The 17,521-nt window shown below is 44.7% G+C and overlaps 1 protein-coding gene across 1 annotated transcript in view; it reads right to left on the bottom strand.

The window, feature by feature from the left end:
- Positions 1-209: 209 nt before the first annotated feature.
- KCNK13 (potassium two pore domain channel subfamily K member 13) overlaps positions 210-17,521 on the bottom strand; it is a 125,177-nt gene continuing 107,865 nt past the window's right edge. Inside the window, exon 3 of the mRNA XM_015454121.4 lies at positions 210-1,372. Within this exon, the coding sequence (XP_015309607.1) occupies positions 480-1,372 (893 nt within the window). The 3' untranslated portion in view covers positions 210-479. The remainder of the gene's footprint in view (positions 1,373-17,521) is intronic.

Raw genomic sequence — 17,521 nt, 5'->3', positions numbered from 1 at the left:
TGGCAAAAAAGAAAGCCCAGACACATCCCCAAGCATTCTCCCCACTTTTAAAAATTCATTCATTCAGAGTTCTAGGGAAAAATGAGTCGTCACAATTTTTGTTCCCAAATAAGGAACAGAGAAAGCCTCAGGAAATCAAGGCTTAAGTAAAATCTATCTCCCCAGGCAGTTAAAGCTCTGAAACAAGATTAAAGAAACAAGGCAATGTCTAATGCTGCTTTTGTGATTTATTTTGAAAAGACTGAATTTAGACTTAAAGAATAAGGATCAGGAGACAAGCATTGAGGCTTCAGGCCCCCCATCCCTGGAAGGTGGCTGTTGGTTAGAACCCAGATCAGATTTCTAAAGATGGGCTTGCGGAAGCTCCCAGGAACAGCTCCCAGAAGGAATAGAGCCAAGGCGTGGGGCTGAGCTTGTCCCCTGGGCGGCAGTCATCCTCCATTCTACTCTGGCCTCTGCCCAGCATCCACTCCTGGCTTCTATCTGTCCCCGCTGGTCTCTGCTAACCTGTTGTTCATGATTGCAAAGGCTCCCACGCCCCCTGAGAATTCATTGTCCCGGGCCAGCGTGCTGGTCTGGTGGGGGCAGCCATTGGCCATCTCAGACAGTTGCTTCTGCAGGATGGCCAGCGAGGCCTTGTTGGCTGCCAGCAAGTCCTTCATGGAGATCATCTCTCCCGAGAGCCGGCGCCCGTCTGTGTCACTCTCTGCCACCCCGTCTGTCTCTATGGAGATGTTGCAGCGGTTCCGGATGCTGCCTGGCATCACCACGTTCCTGCGTGATCGCAAGAGTCCTCTCTGGCATTGCGGGCAGCACCCGCTGTCCATTTTCCTCAGGATCCAGTTCAAGGACTGTTTGATGAGGATAGAGATGACATTGAACAAGGAGTAGATGCAGCAGACACCCATGAGGATGAAGACGAAGTTGGCAAAGCGATAGAGGCTTTGGCTCTCATAGTGGGCGTTCTGGCTGCTGACCAGGTCCCCAAAGCCGATGGTGCTGAAAGCCACAAAACAGAAGTAGAGTGAGTCAAAGTAGCTCCAGCCTTCGATGGGGGTGTACATGGCCGAGGCGCAGCAGGAGATGAGGACGGAGGCCGTGCATAGGATCAGCATGACATAGTACACGGAGGGCTTCCAGCCAGCCAGGCTGTCCACCTCGCACTGCCCCGCATCCTTCAGGCTCTCCTGGGGCAGGGCCCCTCGTCTCCGGAGCTGCCGCTGGTGGCACGACTTCATGATGTAGGCGATGACGGTGATCAGGCGCTCCAGGAAGAGGTTGAAGAACAAGATGGTGCTGGAACACCCAACAAGGCCGTAAAAGATAAGAAAGATTTTTCCACCTACTGTTGCCGGAGTTGTCATCCCAAACCCTGCAGGAGAGAAAAATGAAAGAGTAAGAGAAATCTTTGCTGTGAATGGGGTTTGGGTCTTGGCTTTGATGGCTGGCAAAGGACCTAAAGAGAGAGTTTCATAAAATCACTCAGCCCTAGTCTTTTAAGAATGAGCAAGAGAATTCTCACCTGCTTTTGAACATACTAAGCGTTGTTCAGAGCTAGGCTGCTGAAAGCCCGTGTGGTGCTATTGTGCAAATCAGGAGAATAGCACCTCATCCTCATGGTGGACACAGCTAGCAAAAAATGGCTTGGTGATGAGAATGTGGGCTGGATTTCAGCCTCCCTTCCCTTCTCTGCTAGATGTCCTTGTACAGTCCACAACCTGAACAACCAACCCAACAGACCATGTTTAGAGAGAGAAGCAAAGGCTCATACAAAGAAAAGGCTTATACAGACTCATCAGAATTCATTTATTCTACAAACACTTATTGACCTGGGGATAGAACTGTGGAAAAGACAGTTCTGGTCCCTGCCCTCATGGAGCCCTAGTCCGGTAAGATGATTATGATATTGTGTGGTAAGTGTGGTGCTAGACGGAGTGCAGGGTTCTATGGGAGCTCCTAAGAGGGGAACCCATCTAAGAAGTGGGGTTTAGGAAAGATGAAGCAGGGAGACCGGAAAGCTAAAGAGCAGTTAGGCAGGCAAGAAGGGTGTATGTGTGTGGTGGTGGGATGGGGAAGTGGGGATGCTGCAGGCAGAGAAACAGCAGCCTCCCAAGGCACTGGGATTACGGGCGTTTCTAGCATACATAGAAATGAGAAATTTGCTCAAGATCTACCCATCTTTTAAACAAAATTCTTCAAACATACACTTCATGCTTTCGGAGTGACAACGGAAGTATTGGATGTTATACTTTTATAAACTATAAAATGTCTGTTTTGCCTTTGCCTCTAACTGTTCACAATTTCCACCCTCCTGACCTTTTACCTGTGCACACAGGCATACTGCTAAGAATGCATATTGTAGAACAATGGATGTTACTAAGAAAAACAGAAATAGAAAAGAAAGCGGTGATACACTCAGGATTTCTCATGAAGGGGCAATGAGGGTCAACCCACTCACATCAGAGGGATGAGGGTTCCTTCCAAGCAAACTATTCAGTGAACATGAGAAGGCTGATAGGTTGGGCGGGGGGTTGGCATCAGAGTTACTCTGACTACAAACACCATTAAAAAATAAAAAGAATACTGAGCATGCCTCCCTGAGTCAGTTTCTTATTAAAATCAAACCATCAAACCTCTCTCTCACTCTCTTTTTTTAAAGAGATGGGATCTTGCTCTGTCTCACAGGCTGGAGTGCTGTGGTGTGATCACACCTCAGTGCAGCCTCAAACTACCAGGTTCAGATGATCCTCCCACCTCAGCCTCCCAAGTAGCTGGGACTGCAGCTGTGCACACCATGCCTGGCTAATTTTTAAATTTTTGTAGAGATGAGGGTCTTGTCTTGTTTCCCGGGCTGGCCTTGAACTCCTGGTCTTGAGTGATCCACCCTCCTCAGCCTCCCAAAGCACTGGGATTACGGGCATAAGCCGCCATACCCAGCCAAGTTTTTCCTTATTTTCAAGTTCAAATTTCTAACTTGGGTCCCATCATTTGGATCACAAGAGCTCTCTCATGATCCTCCCTCCTGATAATACCCCACTTGTCACCAAGCTGATACAGTTCCTTGTTGCTTCAGCTCGGTCAATGGCTGCCTCCCAGTGCACCCTGGAAGTGTTCAGACCAGACCTTGAAATGTGTGTGCTTTTGGGGTTATGACCTGCTGGTCTGCTCAAGTCAAGCCAAGAGGTCACTTTCTGTATTATCATTTAGAACTAAATACAATTTTCCTTTCTCAGCACACAAGGAGCTGCATTTGGGTAAGAAATTAACAGCAAGTAACCAGGAAACTAGAGGAAGATTCCGAGTGTAGCTTTTGAGCTAGATGGGATGGAATGGAATTGCCAGGATGATTTGGGAAGGGAGGATCGAGGGACAGGGAATAGTTCCATTGAGAATTACTTAGGGCCCTTCATGGTAGAGAGAGAATCAGACCATCATCTCTTCTCTGGGAACGCTTCAAAATCAAAGTCCCTCAGCAATTCTTGGCAGTGGAGGTTCAATGTAGATCCCAAAGCTGCAAGACCAGAGCATACTGCTGCTGTAGTTATTAAACACCATGATCTGAATGCAGTAAACATGCAGAAAAAGGGGGAAACATTTGTCTGGGGCCGTTTATTCTAGAAACTGGATGAAGTCCATGAATATAGGGAAGGTTCAGAAACACAAAGAGAGGTGTGTGGGCTGGGGGAAGGTCCTTTCAGACAATTAGAAGAGAACATTCTCAGGTAGTCCTCGCCTGTTTTAGAGGTGGTTTAGTCATTCTACTCTCAGAAAGCTGAGCAACACGAGTTGCTATGGATTTACTTCCAGCCACAGTGATAGCAATAATTTACAGAGCATCTGTTAAGTTCAAGGCCCTGCATTACATGTCTGGGCCTCTGCCACGGTTTGAGTGTTTATGTGCCCCCCAAATTCATATGATGAGATCCATCACCTATAAGGTGGTGGTATTAGGAGGTGGAGTCTTTGGGAGAGGTGAGTATGTGGTAAGTGTGGTGCTCTCATGAATGGGATTAGTGCTCTTATAAAGAGGTGATTCATTCATTCCTTCCTCCATGGGAGGACACAAGAAGGTGCTATGTATAAGGAAGCAGGGCTCTCGCAAGATACTCAACCTGCATATGCCTTGATCTTGGACTTCCCAGTTTCCAGAATCATGAAAAATAAACCTCTATTGTTGATAAACCTCCCATTCTTTGGTATTTTGTTACAGCAGCCCATGTGGACTAAGACAGCCAAAGAAGATGACACAGACAGAGTCCTTGACCCCAGCATCCAAGGCTGAGACAAACTAACTACAAAACAAGCCACAGTGGGCTGGGCGCAGTGGCTCACGCCTGTAATCATAGCACTTTGGGAGGCCGAGGTGGGCGGATCATGAGGTCAGGAGATCGAGACCATCCCAGCCAACCTGGTGAAACCCCATCTCTACTAAAAATACAAAAATTAGCTGGGCATGGTGGCACGTGCCTGTAGTCCCAGCTACTCGGGAGGCTGTGGCAGGAGAATCGCTTGAACCTGGGAGGTGGAGGTTGCAGTGAGCTGAGATTGCGCCACTGCACTCCAGCCTGGTGACAGAGTGAGACCCTGTCTGAAAAAATTAAAAAAAAAAAAAAAAAATCAAGCTGCTCTGAGTCAAGGGCCAAGACAGAAGCACCATGGAGTTATCTGGGCTTCAGAGTCCCAAATGCAGCCTCGCTTTGGGATGAGTGACATAGGTAGAGACAGTGAAGTGCTGATGCCAGCAGACACACTTGATGAGCTGATTTTTCCAGTCAATGAGGTTTCTAGTGACATGTTCCAGAGATTTAACATTTCTAGATTCTCTTATTTATTTGGTTTTAACACACTCAATTGTGTTAAAGGAGGGATAATCATGACTTTTGGTTATTTACTGTTTGATGGATGACTGCCATCTCTCCAATCAGCAAAAATAACAGAAAATGGTACAAATGGTGGTATTTATGGAAGCAAAGGGAGACAGCTTCCTCATGTCTGCAGTTGGGGATATGAGAAGTGGTTTTACTACTCTCAGTGCTAAAAAGTGTGGAATTAAGCTAATAACGTAGGCTTTTCCATAGAAAGCCTCCCCTTTTTTGAGCCCCTTAATGCTGAGAGTTGAAGATGGCTCAGATGGTGAATAATAACCCTCAGGGTCCTTTTCTGGTAGAGGAAAAGGGCTCAGGGATTATTATCAAAGGCTTTCCTCTGCCAGGCCGTGTGCTTGTCAGCAACTCCTTACACCCACACTGGCGAGCTGGGCATTATTAGTCTACTAGTTGCATTTGACAAATGAGAAAAAGACTACAGAAGCTGAGTGGTTTGCCTAAAGTCATAAAACCAGAATCAGAACCTAGATCGACTTGTCTCCCAGGCCTGTGCTTTTCTCCAGCTGACTAGGCTGAGTATAGCTCACTGTCATCACTGTCAAGGGTACAAGCCAAGAGCAGAATGGAGGGAAGGAAATTAGCCAAGTGTCCATAGTTCAATGCTTTATACAGACACCCAGACCGCAGTGGCTGCCAAACCTGGTACCAAAATCAGGGGGGGGTTGGCTGGGATCAGAAGCTAAAACCTTAAAATTTTCATGTACTAAAACATATAAAATATATATTTCTGAATGTATATATGTCTCTTCCAACAAATGATATAATTACATCAGTTTAAAAACCTGTTATGCCCCATGCATTTCAGTCTCCCCATATTTTGTAGGCATACAAATGAAACTGACAGTCACAGGTGGTACTTTTCAATACCTAATATATTCCCTGTGCTTCAAGCCTGAAGTCATCTGATTAGTGTTCAGCCCCTGAGTGGGCGCAGATGAGTGGATCGAGAAACAACGGTTCATGAGGTTGGCTTGGAGGCCAATGAAACTCACAGCTGATTTGGTCTAGTTCCCTTACATCATTTCAGACCTCTGTTAATGTGCTTGTAAATTCTAGGGCAGATTCTGGGACCAATCCCAGGCTCTCTGCTGTCCTTGGGGCTAGGAATAAAGCTACCAGGACTGCCAAGGTGCCAGTCAACCCCCGCAGAACACTTCACTGAGCCCATGAAGAGCAGGCCCATAGTCTCCCAGCCTTTTATGTATATGCTGTCAACTACATATTTTTTTTCCAAAATTCAATTAAGGTTAAAAAAAAAAAAAAAGTAAAAGCTTTTTATTATGGTATTTTTCAAACAGGCACAAAGGTAGAGCAAAAAGTATAATAAACTCCTATTTTCCAAATTATCAACATCTGTCAAAACCATGCTTCTCCCATCCCACCCCACCCCATCCCCTTTATTTGCTGGTGTATTGTAAAGTGAATCCCAGATAACATACCATTTCTTTGATGAACAAAGACACATCTTTAACTGCCAAGGGCTTTATTTTTCCAACATAACCACTGTGCCATTACCATACCTAATAATATTAATACTAATTCCTTAATATCAAATAATATCCAGTCCATATTCAGGTTTCTCAAAATTATCTTTTTACAGATGATTTATACGAATCAGCATCCAACAGGTTGCACCCACACTTAGCACAGCTCTTCGGCCTCTTTCATTCATTAACAGTCTCCCCTCTCATTTGGTATGCCCTTGATTTCTTGTGTCCTGTAGACTTTAATCAGATTTTTTTTTTTTCTGGAAATACTTGAGGGTAGAAAAGAGCATTTTGTATTTCAAACGTGTTCTTATATGCAGAGGCAACTCTCAAATGCTACACAAGGACATAAAAATTGGTATAAACTGTCTGGAAAGCAATTTGGGAATATGTGTCAGACACTTTTTTTCTGTTTTTATTTATATATTTTTTATTTTTCATTTTTATGGGTACAGAGTAGGCGTATCATGAGATATTTTGAGACAGGCATATAATGCATAATAATCACATCAGGGTATCCTTTTTATTCTGCTTTTTGTTTTTGTTTTGCTTTTAGGAATATATCTCCCAAATTATTACTAATGAGACCAATTATGCACATGGATGTTCACCATGTCTTTACTTTTAATAATGAAAATCCTCAGCAACCTAAATATCAGACAATGGGGAAATGACTAAATAAACTAGCCATTAAAATTGTATCTCTAACCAGTTCTCAATGACTGGTGAAAATGTTAAGTGGAAAAAAGCAGAGCAACTTTGTGTGTCTGCAGTGTGTCTGCAGCATGAGTCACGCCTGACATATGGGGCATCCTCATTAAATATTTGTTGGATGAAGGAATAAACTTTGTAAAATATATTTATGTAGCTATATACTGCAGCAATTAAAATGCTTTTGGCTGCCAGGAACAGCAAATCATAGATAGAGGTGGCTTAAATATACAGGGGCTAGCTCCTAGAACATGACATTGAGAGAGAGGGCAGCTCCAGGGATGGTTAATACAGTGGCTTTAGAATATGATGCATGAATCAAGACTGACTGCTTCCCAGCTCTGGCCCCACCACCATGTCAGCTGGCTCCCTTCACACCAACAGCTACAGGAACCGCTCCCTCACACACCAGTGTCCAGAGTCAGAAAAATGGTTTCCTACTTTGTGTATCCTTTCCAGAAATCCTCTGGCAAAATTGCCATTATATACCACTGACCAGACCAAGTTACAACCCACTCAGAAAACCAATTATCTATAAGACGAAGGATTCCTCTGGTCAGGATTCATCAGATTCCCTTGGGGGAAGAGATGGACCCCAGAAGTGACAAGGTCTGCCACGGACATACATAGAAAAGGGGGAAAAAAGAGAAAAACACACAAAATTATCAATCAGGTTATTTCAAGGTGATGATAACACAAGTGATTTAATTATTTTCTAATGTTTTATCTTTCATTACTTTTTAAAAAAACGAGCCAAGTGCAGCAGTGAGAATGGGGGAAGGAATAGAACAAAAAGTGCTATCTGTAACTGTGAACAATCAATTGAAATAACTCACTATCTTCAGACCAGCCTCTTTTATTACTGCTTTTTGCTTTTTTTTTTTTTTTTTTTTTTTTTTGAGACAGGATCTCACTCTGCTACTCTGGCTGGAGTGCAGTTGTGTGATCTCAGCTCATGGCAACCTCCGCCTCCCAGGTTCAGGAGATACTCCTGCCTCAGCCTCCCAAGTAGCTGGGGTTACAGGTGTGCATCACCACGCCCAGTTAATTTATATATATATATATTTTTTGAGATGGAGTCTCACTCTGTCACCCAGGCTGGAGTGCAGTGGTATGATCTCGGCTCACTGCAACCTCCGCCTCCTGGGTTCAAGTGATTCTCCTGCCTCATCCTCCCAAGTAGCTGGGACTACAGGTGCACGCCACTATGCCTGGCTAATTTTTGTATCGTTAGTAGAGATGGGGTTTCACCATGTTGGCCAGGATGGTCTTGATCTCTTGACCTCGTGATCCACCTGCCTCGGCCTCCCAAAGTGCTGGGATTACAGGTGTGAGCCACTGAGCCAGGCCTCTTTCATTATTTTTAAACTGAGAAAAATATGTTTCTCAGCAAGTTTTCTCAAGTTGCAGTCAAACACCTGCACAGACACCTGCAGAGTACCTCTTGATTCATTCTTCTCAATACTCTGAGGAACGAAAGCTTGACTTGCATATACTTTCCCACAACCTTTTTGATGCTAACAGTTTAAACCTTCTCATGTGGGATGAAACTACAAAAGAACTGGAAGACCATTTTTTCGGTAAAAAGCCCCTCCAGTTTCAACTGGGATGAAGAAAGGAGGCAAGAACAGACTCCTGTGGATTATTCTTAAGGGTGAGGTGGGGAATGGGAAGTGGTTCAATGATGGAAGATGTAGAGGATCAGCAGGGGGCCCTGAGTTCTCACTGGGCCCATTGTATTTATGGGGATTAAGGAACCACAAGTCTTCATGACCTTCATGACCTTCTAGCCCAAGCTTTTCAAGTTACTAGTGGGGAAACTGAGGCATCAATAAGCCAGACAATCTTCACAAGTTGTGGAGGCTTGGCTGAATTCAGATCTCATGTCTGCAAGGCAGACTTCTCTCCTCTCCTCTTCTTGCTCGTGGTACATAGTTTCCAAAGATTATTTCAAACAAACTGCTCCCATCCTTGTAAGCACTTGCAGTTCTTCCCATTAAGAGAGGAAGCTTATTTTCTCTCTCCTTGAATCTTGGATGGCCCTGAGACTTGCTCTGGCCAGCAGAATACGGTGGGAGTGATGCTGTACTAGTTCCAGGCTTACGCTGTCAGAAGCTTAGGAACTTCAGCTGCCTCTCTCTGGATCCCCTAGACACCACGTAAGAAGGGTGACCGCTCAGCTGCAGAGACAGGCCCAGCCATTCCTAGATGAAGTGCCAGGCACTAAGTAAAGCCCAGCCAAGGCCACAGCTGGATGCAGTCACAAGAGTCAGCAGTTGACACTGAGTTGAGCCAAAGAACTGCCAGCTGAGCCCAGGAAATTCACAGAATTGTGAGATACATCCATGGTTGGTCAAACCACTCATTTGGGGAGGTTTGCCACATAGTGATGGATAATGAAATATCCTCTGTCTGGGACTTTCAGTGTTTTCAACAGGCACCTCTTTCCCTCTATCTTCCTCCTCTTCTTCAGCTCCCTGCTCCATCCTCCATGGAAAATTAGGTGTGAGAGACTTAAAGGAGCTTCAAGAGGAGGCCTGCAAGGGATGTGGAATTTAATGGAGGTTCAACTTGTAAATCAAGCAAGCTGTTGAGCCTGTTTGATTTTAAGGACCAGCCTCCAATTGAGGGCAGGGGTAGGAGGAAGAGAGCATTCTATTGTTGATAAATATTTGGCTGCTTCCCAAATTGGGCTATAAGAATAGTGTTTCCACAAACTTTTTTGTACATGTCTTTTGGAGATGAAGTAGAGACCCCTCTTAGGAGCCTGCTGGTCCACTCCCAAATCCACAAGCATGGAAATAAAAGAAAATCTTGAGTTCCTTTAGGGGACATTCCAGTTACCTAGGTATCCCTGAGAAGGAAATGAGCAACTTGATGACCAAGAAGGTAGTAGTAGCTTAAAACAATAGCTAAGGAAGCTCAAGTCACAAGAGTTTTGGTTCCCTATAGAAACTAAAGATAACATCTTAATATATGTCTCCGAGTTGTTTTTTCAGAAACCTGGATCCCCACCAAATGGATCCACTGGCATGTACATCTCAGATAAGGGGGAACTGAGGACTGAACTCTGAGTGCTATTCTTTGTTCTAAAGTTCTTCCTGAGCATCCTGGAGGAGGTCATGCCCATTAGCCAGAGCTAACATTCTTTTTTGCTGACCCCACATTTTTATTTTATTTTATTATTTATTTATTTTATTTTTTTGAGACAGGGTCTTCCTCTGTCACCCAGGCTGGAGTGCAATGGCATGATCATGGCTCGCTGCAGCCTCAACCTCCTCAATCTCTGAGGCAAGAGGCTGCCTCAGCCTCCTACGTAGCTAGGGTGTACAAGACCAAACAAAACCAATTTTTGGATTTCAGGTCTATGTTGCCCAGACTGGTCTCAAACTTCTGGGCTCAAGCAATCTGCCAGCCTTGGCCTCCCAAACTGTTGGGATTATAGGTGTGAGCCACCATGCCTGGCCTGACCCCCAATTTTTAAACAAAGCTTCTTTTCCTTAACTAATTGTAAATCAGAAATCTTTGAATCTACCTGATATGGTTTGGCTCTGTGTCCCCACCCAAATCTCACCTTGTATTATAATCCCCACATGTCAAAGGAGGGACCTGTGGGGAGGCAGTTTCCTCCATGCTGTTCTTATGATAGTGAGGGAGTTCTCATGAGATCTGATGGTTTCATTTATTTATTTATTTATTTATTTATTTTTGAGATGGAGTCTTGCTCTGTCTCCCAGTCTGGAGTACAGTGGTGCGATCTAAGCTCACTGCAAGCTCTGCCTCCCAGGTTCACACCATTCTCCTGCCTCAGCCTCCTGAGTAGCTGGTACTACAGGTGCCCGCCACCAAGCCCAGCTAACTTTTTTTGTATTTTTTTAGTAGATACAGGGTTTCACTGTGTTAGCCAGGATGATCTCGATCTCCTGACCTCGCGATCCACTCGCCTCGGCCTCCCAAAGTGCTGGGATTGCAGGTGTGAGACACCGCGCCCGGCTGAGAGCTGACGGTTCTATAAGGGGCTCTTCCCTCTTTGTGCTTTCTCTTGCCTGCTGCCATGTAAGACGTACCTGCTTCCCCTTCTGCCATGATGGTAAGTTTCCTGAGGCCTCCTCAGTCATGCAGAACTATGAGTCAATTAAACCTCTTTTCTTTATAAATTACCCAATCTCCGGTGTTTCTTTATAGCAGTGTAAAAACGGACTAATACACTACCTATGATCTGTAAGCCCCTGCTTCAAGATACCCTGCCCTTTTAGGCCAAACCTATGTATAATCTTCATGTATTGACTCACAATTCTGCTTGTAACCTCTACTTTCCTGAAATTTTCCCTTGCTTGCAAATCATTGGGAAGTTTGCATCTTAAGCATGAGCTGCCTGATTCTCCTTGTTTAGTGCCCTGCAAATAAACACCCGCTTTTCTCCCCATTTCAAACCCTGGTGTGGATGTCTGGCCTTACTACACCAGGCAAATGGACCCCAGTTTAGTTCAATAACATTTTGGTGACCATATGTACACAGTTCTCTTGGATACATATACTTATGAATGTAATTGATGACTCACAGGATATGAATATGTTCAGTGAAGTGGATGTACAAATTTACCCTCCCCTCATCCATGTTTGAGCTTCAGTTCATATTCTCCATATTCTGTTTGAATTTTTAGAGGTGGAGTCTCAGTCCATCACCCAGGTTGGAGTGCAGTGGTGCAATCGTAGCTCACTGCAGCCTCAAACTCCTGGACTCAGGTGATCCTACTGCCTCAGCCTCCCAAGTAGCTGGGCGACACGCATTCTGGTGGATACAAGTGGTTTTCATTCGCATTTCCTTCATGTCTAATCAAGTTGAACATCTTTTTATAGGTTTCACAGTCATTTGGATATTCTCTTTAGCACCTGCTCACTTATTTTGGCCATTTCTCTTGTTTATTATTGATTTCTAGGTGACACAGAAACATTGAAGCTCTAGGCCTTGAGTGAGGCTTGGAAGGGGGCAGGTTTGCTGGGTGAATTTACTGCCTCATTCATGCAAGGGCAGTGGGTTTCACACAATCAGCTTGGCCAGCCTTTTATCTTTCACAACACTCATTTCTCTGATTGAAAATTATTTCCAGCTTTTTTTATCCTAGCCAATTCACTCTGTGGTGCACATTCTGATGACAATGTTGATCGTGCTTAATAGTAACCTCTTTAGAATGGATTCCAAAATAGACACTTGCATGCCAACTGCCTCTCAGGTATAAATTGAAGTGAACTTATGCAAAGCCACCACACTATAACACTTTATGCTGAAGTGTTTTACGGTAAGTGACCACTCAGATAATATGACAACATCAAAACAATACAATAACATTAGTGTAACACTTTACACTGCAGTGTTTTATGGTTAAGTTACCACTCAGACAATACGATAACACCAGAACATGCTCATGTTAACACTGTATCAGGATTTAAATTTGACAAGCCAAGGTTTGGATCCTATAATTGAAAGCTATAGTTGTGCACCAAAGGCTTACACGTTCTGTAGGAAATTAACAATTTCCGGTCACCTCATACTCGAGGAACCCCTGTACACCTATAAATCTAAGGCAAGGGTACAAGCTGGTGACTCAAAATCCTTTTCCAAGCCCTTCTATAACTCTTTTTTTTTTTTTTTTTTTGAGATAGAGTCTGGCTCCATCACCCAGGATAGAGTGCAGAGGCACTACCTTGGCTCACTGCAACCTCCACCTCCAAGGGTCAAGCAATTCTCCTGCCTCAACCTCCCACGTAGCTTGGATTACAGGCATCTGCCACCACACCCGGCTAATTTTTGTCTTTTTAGTAGAGACGGGGCTTCACTATATTGACCAGGGTGGTCTGGAACTCCTGACCGCAGGTGATCTGCCCGCCTTGGCCTCCCAAAGCAGTGGGATTACACGTGTGAGCCACCACACCTGGCTCCTTCTATAACTTTGTAAAGTCAAACTTTTCCCATCAAGAACACTGCCCACTGAGTTCTGCAAGACAGGATGATGCCAGTAGGCAGAACTTAGTTTTGTCTCTGTGAAATTTCACATTTCTCCATGTTTGTGTTTATCATGTGAAAGGAAAATAAATCTTGGGGCTCCCAAATCACTAAACTAAAGGGAAAAGTCAAGCTGGGAACTGCTCAGGGCAAACCTCCCTCTCATTCTATTCAAAGTCAGCCCTCTGCTCACTGAAACAGATGCATATCTGATTGCTTCCCTGTGGAAAGGCTAATCAGAAACTCAAAAGAATGTAACCATTTGTCTCTCACCTACCTGTGACCTGGAAGCTCCCTCCCCACTTCCATTCTTCCTGCCTTTGCTTAAGTTGTCCCACTTTTCCAGACATGTATTAATTGATGTCTCATGTCTCCCTAAAATTTATGAAACCAACCACCCTGGGCACATGCCGTCAGGACCTCCTGAGGCTGCGTCACAGGTGCGTGTCCTCAACCTTGGCAAAATAAACTTTCTAAATTAACTCAGACATGTCTCAAATGTTCAGGGTTCACTATCATAATCTGTCTTAAACAAATCAAAAAGAGCAGACTTTATGAACTATGAAAATCAAGGTAAGGATATCTCTCCTTTGGCATCGTTCCTTCTTCACAAACACCACCGGAAAATCACCAAGAAGGAACAATGGGATGTGAAACTGGCCTTCTCTGGCCTCTATGAGTTTTCCTTCATCGTCTACCCATGTGCCTTGGGGCTCCTGTGTGCAGAATAAATCCGTTGCTTAGCACAGTCTCAGCCCTACAGAGAAGAGCCTCCCCAAGGAGGGGCTCAGCAGGTCTGTGTCCTCTCTCCTAGCTGGAAATGCGCTGGAGGGATTGGTGACACCATTAGGCAAGTGAACTGGTGTTGACCAGGAGATCATGTGAAAGGAAATTAAATTTTGGGACCCCCAAACGCATTTAGCCAAGGGGAAAAGTCAAGCTGGGAACTGGGTCGGGCAAACCTGCCTCTGCCTTTTGGTTCCTAAACAAGACAGCTACAAGATGAAAGCTACACGCCTCCCCCATATTTTACCCACAAGGAAATTCCTAGTGAGCTGTTAAAATTTCACCATGGCAATGCAAATTGATAGCTTATCTTTACAGGTGCAGTCAACCCTGCCCACCAGACACAAATGCATATCTGATTGTTCCCCTGCCCTATCCTGTCTCTGTTATCTGACATAAAATGCAGATTCCCTGCATTTTTCCTCTGCCCCATTTGTTTATATCATCTTATGTAAAACATGCAGATTCATTGTGCCAGACAAAGGCATGAATGTCTATTTTTCCCTACCCCACTCTTAAAGGAAAATTGTATACTTCTCACTATTGTGCCCTTCCCCTTAGATTTGGAGCCCTCAAAATAATCTTCAGAGAAAGGCATAGACCTGTCTCCCTGACACGAGTCCTCTACTTTGGCAAATAAATCTCCTAAAATGAGGCTGGATGCGGTGGCTCACGCCTGTAATCCCAGCATTTTGGGAGGCTGAGACGGGTGGATCACCTGAGGTCAGGAGTTGGAGACCAGCCTGGCCAACATGGAGAAACCGTGTCTTTACTAAAAATACAAAAATTAGCTGGGTGTGGTGGTGGGCACCTGTAATCCCAGCTACTTGGGAGGCTGAGGCAGGAGAATCACTTGAACCTGGGAGGTGGAGGTTGCAGTGAGCTGGGATTGTACCACTGCACTCCGGCCTGGGCAACAGAGTCAGACTCTGTCTCAAAATAAATAAAAAATAAATAATAAAATGATCGGGGCTCGTAATTTTTTTTTTTTGATTGACAATCATATGGGTAAAACCTTCTCTTAGTTAAATGCTTGGATGATTTACTTCTCAGGGGTACCTAGGTACCTGGAAATTCCCCTGAAGGAACTCAATTATTTTCTTTTATTTCTACGCTTGTGGATTTGGGAGTGGGCCAGCAGGCTCCTAAGAGGGATCCCTGCTTCATCTCAAAAAGACATGTGCAAAAAAATTTGTGGAAACACTATTCTTATAGCCCAATTTGGGAAGCAGCCAAATATTTATCAACAATAGAATGCTCTCTTTCTCCTACCCCTGCCCTCAGTTGGAGGCTGTTCCTTAAAATCATCTCCGTCCCCGGCAGAAAAAGAAAGTACAGAATGTTAGAAATTTTAAGAAACCTAACTTTTGGGAGAGCCAGAGTGGTGATGAGAGTCCCTTAAAGAAACTTAAGGTAAGGAGAGACTGGGACAAGTAAGTACCTTGAGATACGTGTGCTAGGAGCTGTGTGGAGAGGGAGGAGGCCCGTGGAGAGGTCCAGAGGGCATCTGTACTTCACTGGCTACCGAGAGCCCGTCTGCAGATAAAGTTTATGAGTATCCTAAAGAAAATGCTTACAGATAAAGGTTTACCACATGAGGGTCAGGGGTCCCCCATCAATGCTGACTTCCTCTGGGACGTCCTCGTTTCTCATGTTGAGAGAGGCATGGAAGGAAAGTGCTGCCGTGACAATCAAATAAGGCAGCATTGAGTATTCCGTAGGTTTCAAACACTGTGTTGAGAGCAAGGCGAGGAGGTAGTAGTGAGATGATAGTTTCTGCCCTCCAGGAGTTTCAAACCCGATCCAGGAAATAAAGTACTAGAAATAACATACAAGAAGGCGACCCGCACAAGGCAGTGTACAAAATCAAGGCAACTCCTTTTCTGAGTCACCTGCAGACGACATCAAAGATATCTGCTCAACCTAAAACTTCTTTAAACTTCATAAAAACTTGTGCCAAGCTTCAGAGAGGATGGAAGATCTGATTACATCTTTACTTGCAGTATTTAAAAATTAACTTTTTAGTTTATAAAAGTTAACTTTTATACTGCAAATAAAAGGTGAATGTATCGGTCTGTTCTCATGCTGCTAATAAACACATACCTGAGACTGGGTAATTTATAAAGGAAAGAAATTTAATGGACTCACAGTTCCACATGGCTGGGGAGGCCTCACAATCATGGTGGAAGGTGAATGAGGAGCAAAGTCACGTCTTACATGGAGGCAGGCAAGAGGTTATAAAACCATCATATCTCATGAGACTTATTCACTACTGTGAGGATAGTATGGGGGAAACTGTCCCCCCCATGATATAATTATCTCCACCTGGCCCCACCTTTAACACATGGGGATTATTACAATTCAAGATGAGATTTGGGTGGTGACACAGACAAACCATGTCAGTGAATAAGGTAGAAGGAAACTTAGATCATCTGGGACAAAGGTCCTAAACTTTAGTATGCCAAGAAATCCCCCGAGGAGTTTGTTAAAAACTGGGATTTCTAGGCCTTATCACCAGATACTCTGATTCAGGAGGTTGAGTGGGACCAGAAAACCTGCACTTTAAACCAGTGCCTAACAGTGATCCGATGCAATGACCACAGACCCCACTCAGGGAAACACCAATGAGCTAGAGTCACGGCACTGGGGTAGACAGGGTTGGTTTGTGGAAGGCAACAAAAGTCAAGTCTGCCTGGGGAAGAGTCTAAAGAACAGTGTCCCTATTCCCCAACAAAACCCAGCGAAGGATACAATATCTCTGGGGCCCTGGAAGCAAAAACAACCCTCACTTTTTTTTTTTTTTTTTTTTTGAGACAGGTCTCACTCTGTCGCCCAGGCTGGAGTGCAGTGGTGTGATCTCAGCTTACTGCAGCCTCGACCTCCTGGGCACAAGCAATCCTCCCACCTCAGCCTCCTCAGTAGCTGGGACTATAGGCACACACCACTATGCCTGACTAATTTTTGTATCTTTTATAGAGATGGGGTCTTGCCATGTTGTCCCGGCTGGCCTCGACTTCATGGCTTCAAGCAATCTGCCTGCCTCAGACTCCCAAAGTGCTGGGATTACAAGTGTGAGCCACCACACCCGGCCCCTCACTTCTTTTGTATGTTAGTATGTGATGCAGAAAACATTTCAGATGGTACAGTATGTAAAATGAGCTATCTTCAGAAATTCTGGGTTAACCGTGGAGCCTTGTGGCTGACAGGAAAATAATTGCTCCCTTCTCTTCCTTTGGATGGAACTGACTTGCAAAGTATTCAAGGACCTTCTACTTCCTACACTTTGATAAAGGAAGTGAACAGAGGAAAGTGCTACTTCCCAGCCAATACACCTTCTGCCATGTGAGCCAGGCAGGTGCTAGTCCCAGTTAGTCCCAGTTTATTTTTGTAAAGTGAGGTTTGGGATTATAGGCAGGGGGTGGGGGTAGGAAGAGGAAGAGGGAGATGCAGAAACGTGATAGAGGATTGAGGTGGTCACTTGCCAACCGGCTTTCGGCAGGGGTGTTGGCTAGCTCGGTGGACTGCCTCGGTCAATGAGCAGGCCTGGGTCCTCAGTGTTCTAGGCAGTATTTTCTAGAGTGGCACCTTAACCATTGGTATCCAAACCATCTGAAGAGCTTGTTTAAATGCAGATTCCTGAGCCTTAC

This window comes from Macaca fascicularis, chromosome 7, assembly GCF_037993035.2.
Source record: "Macaca fascicularis isolate 582-1 chromosome 7, T2T-MFA8v1.1".
In the NCBI taxonomy this organism is placed as follows: Eukaryota; Metazoa; Chordata; class Mammalia; order Primates; family Cercopithecidae; genus Macaca; species Macaca fascicularis.
The sequence above is the reverse complement of the archived record's forward strand: the minus strand, read 5'-3'. Positions and strand labels throughout refer to the sequence as shown.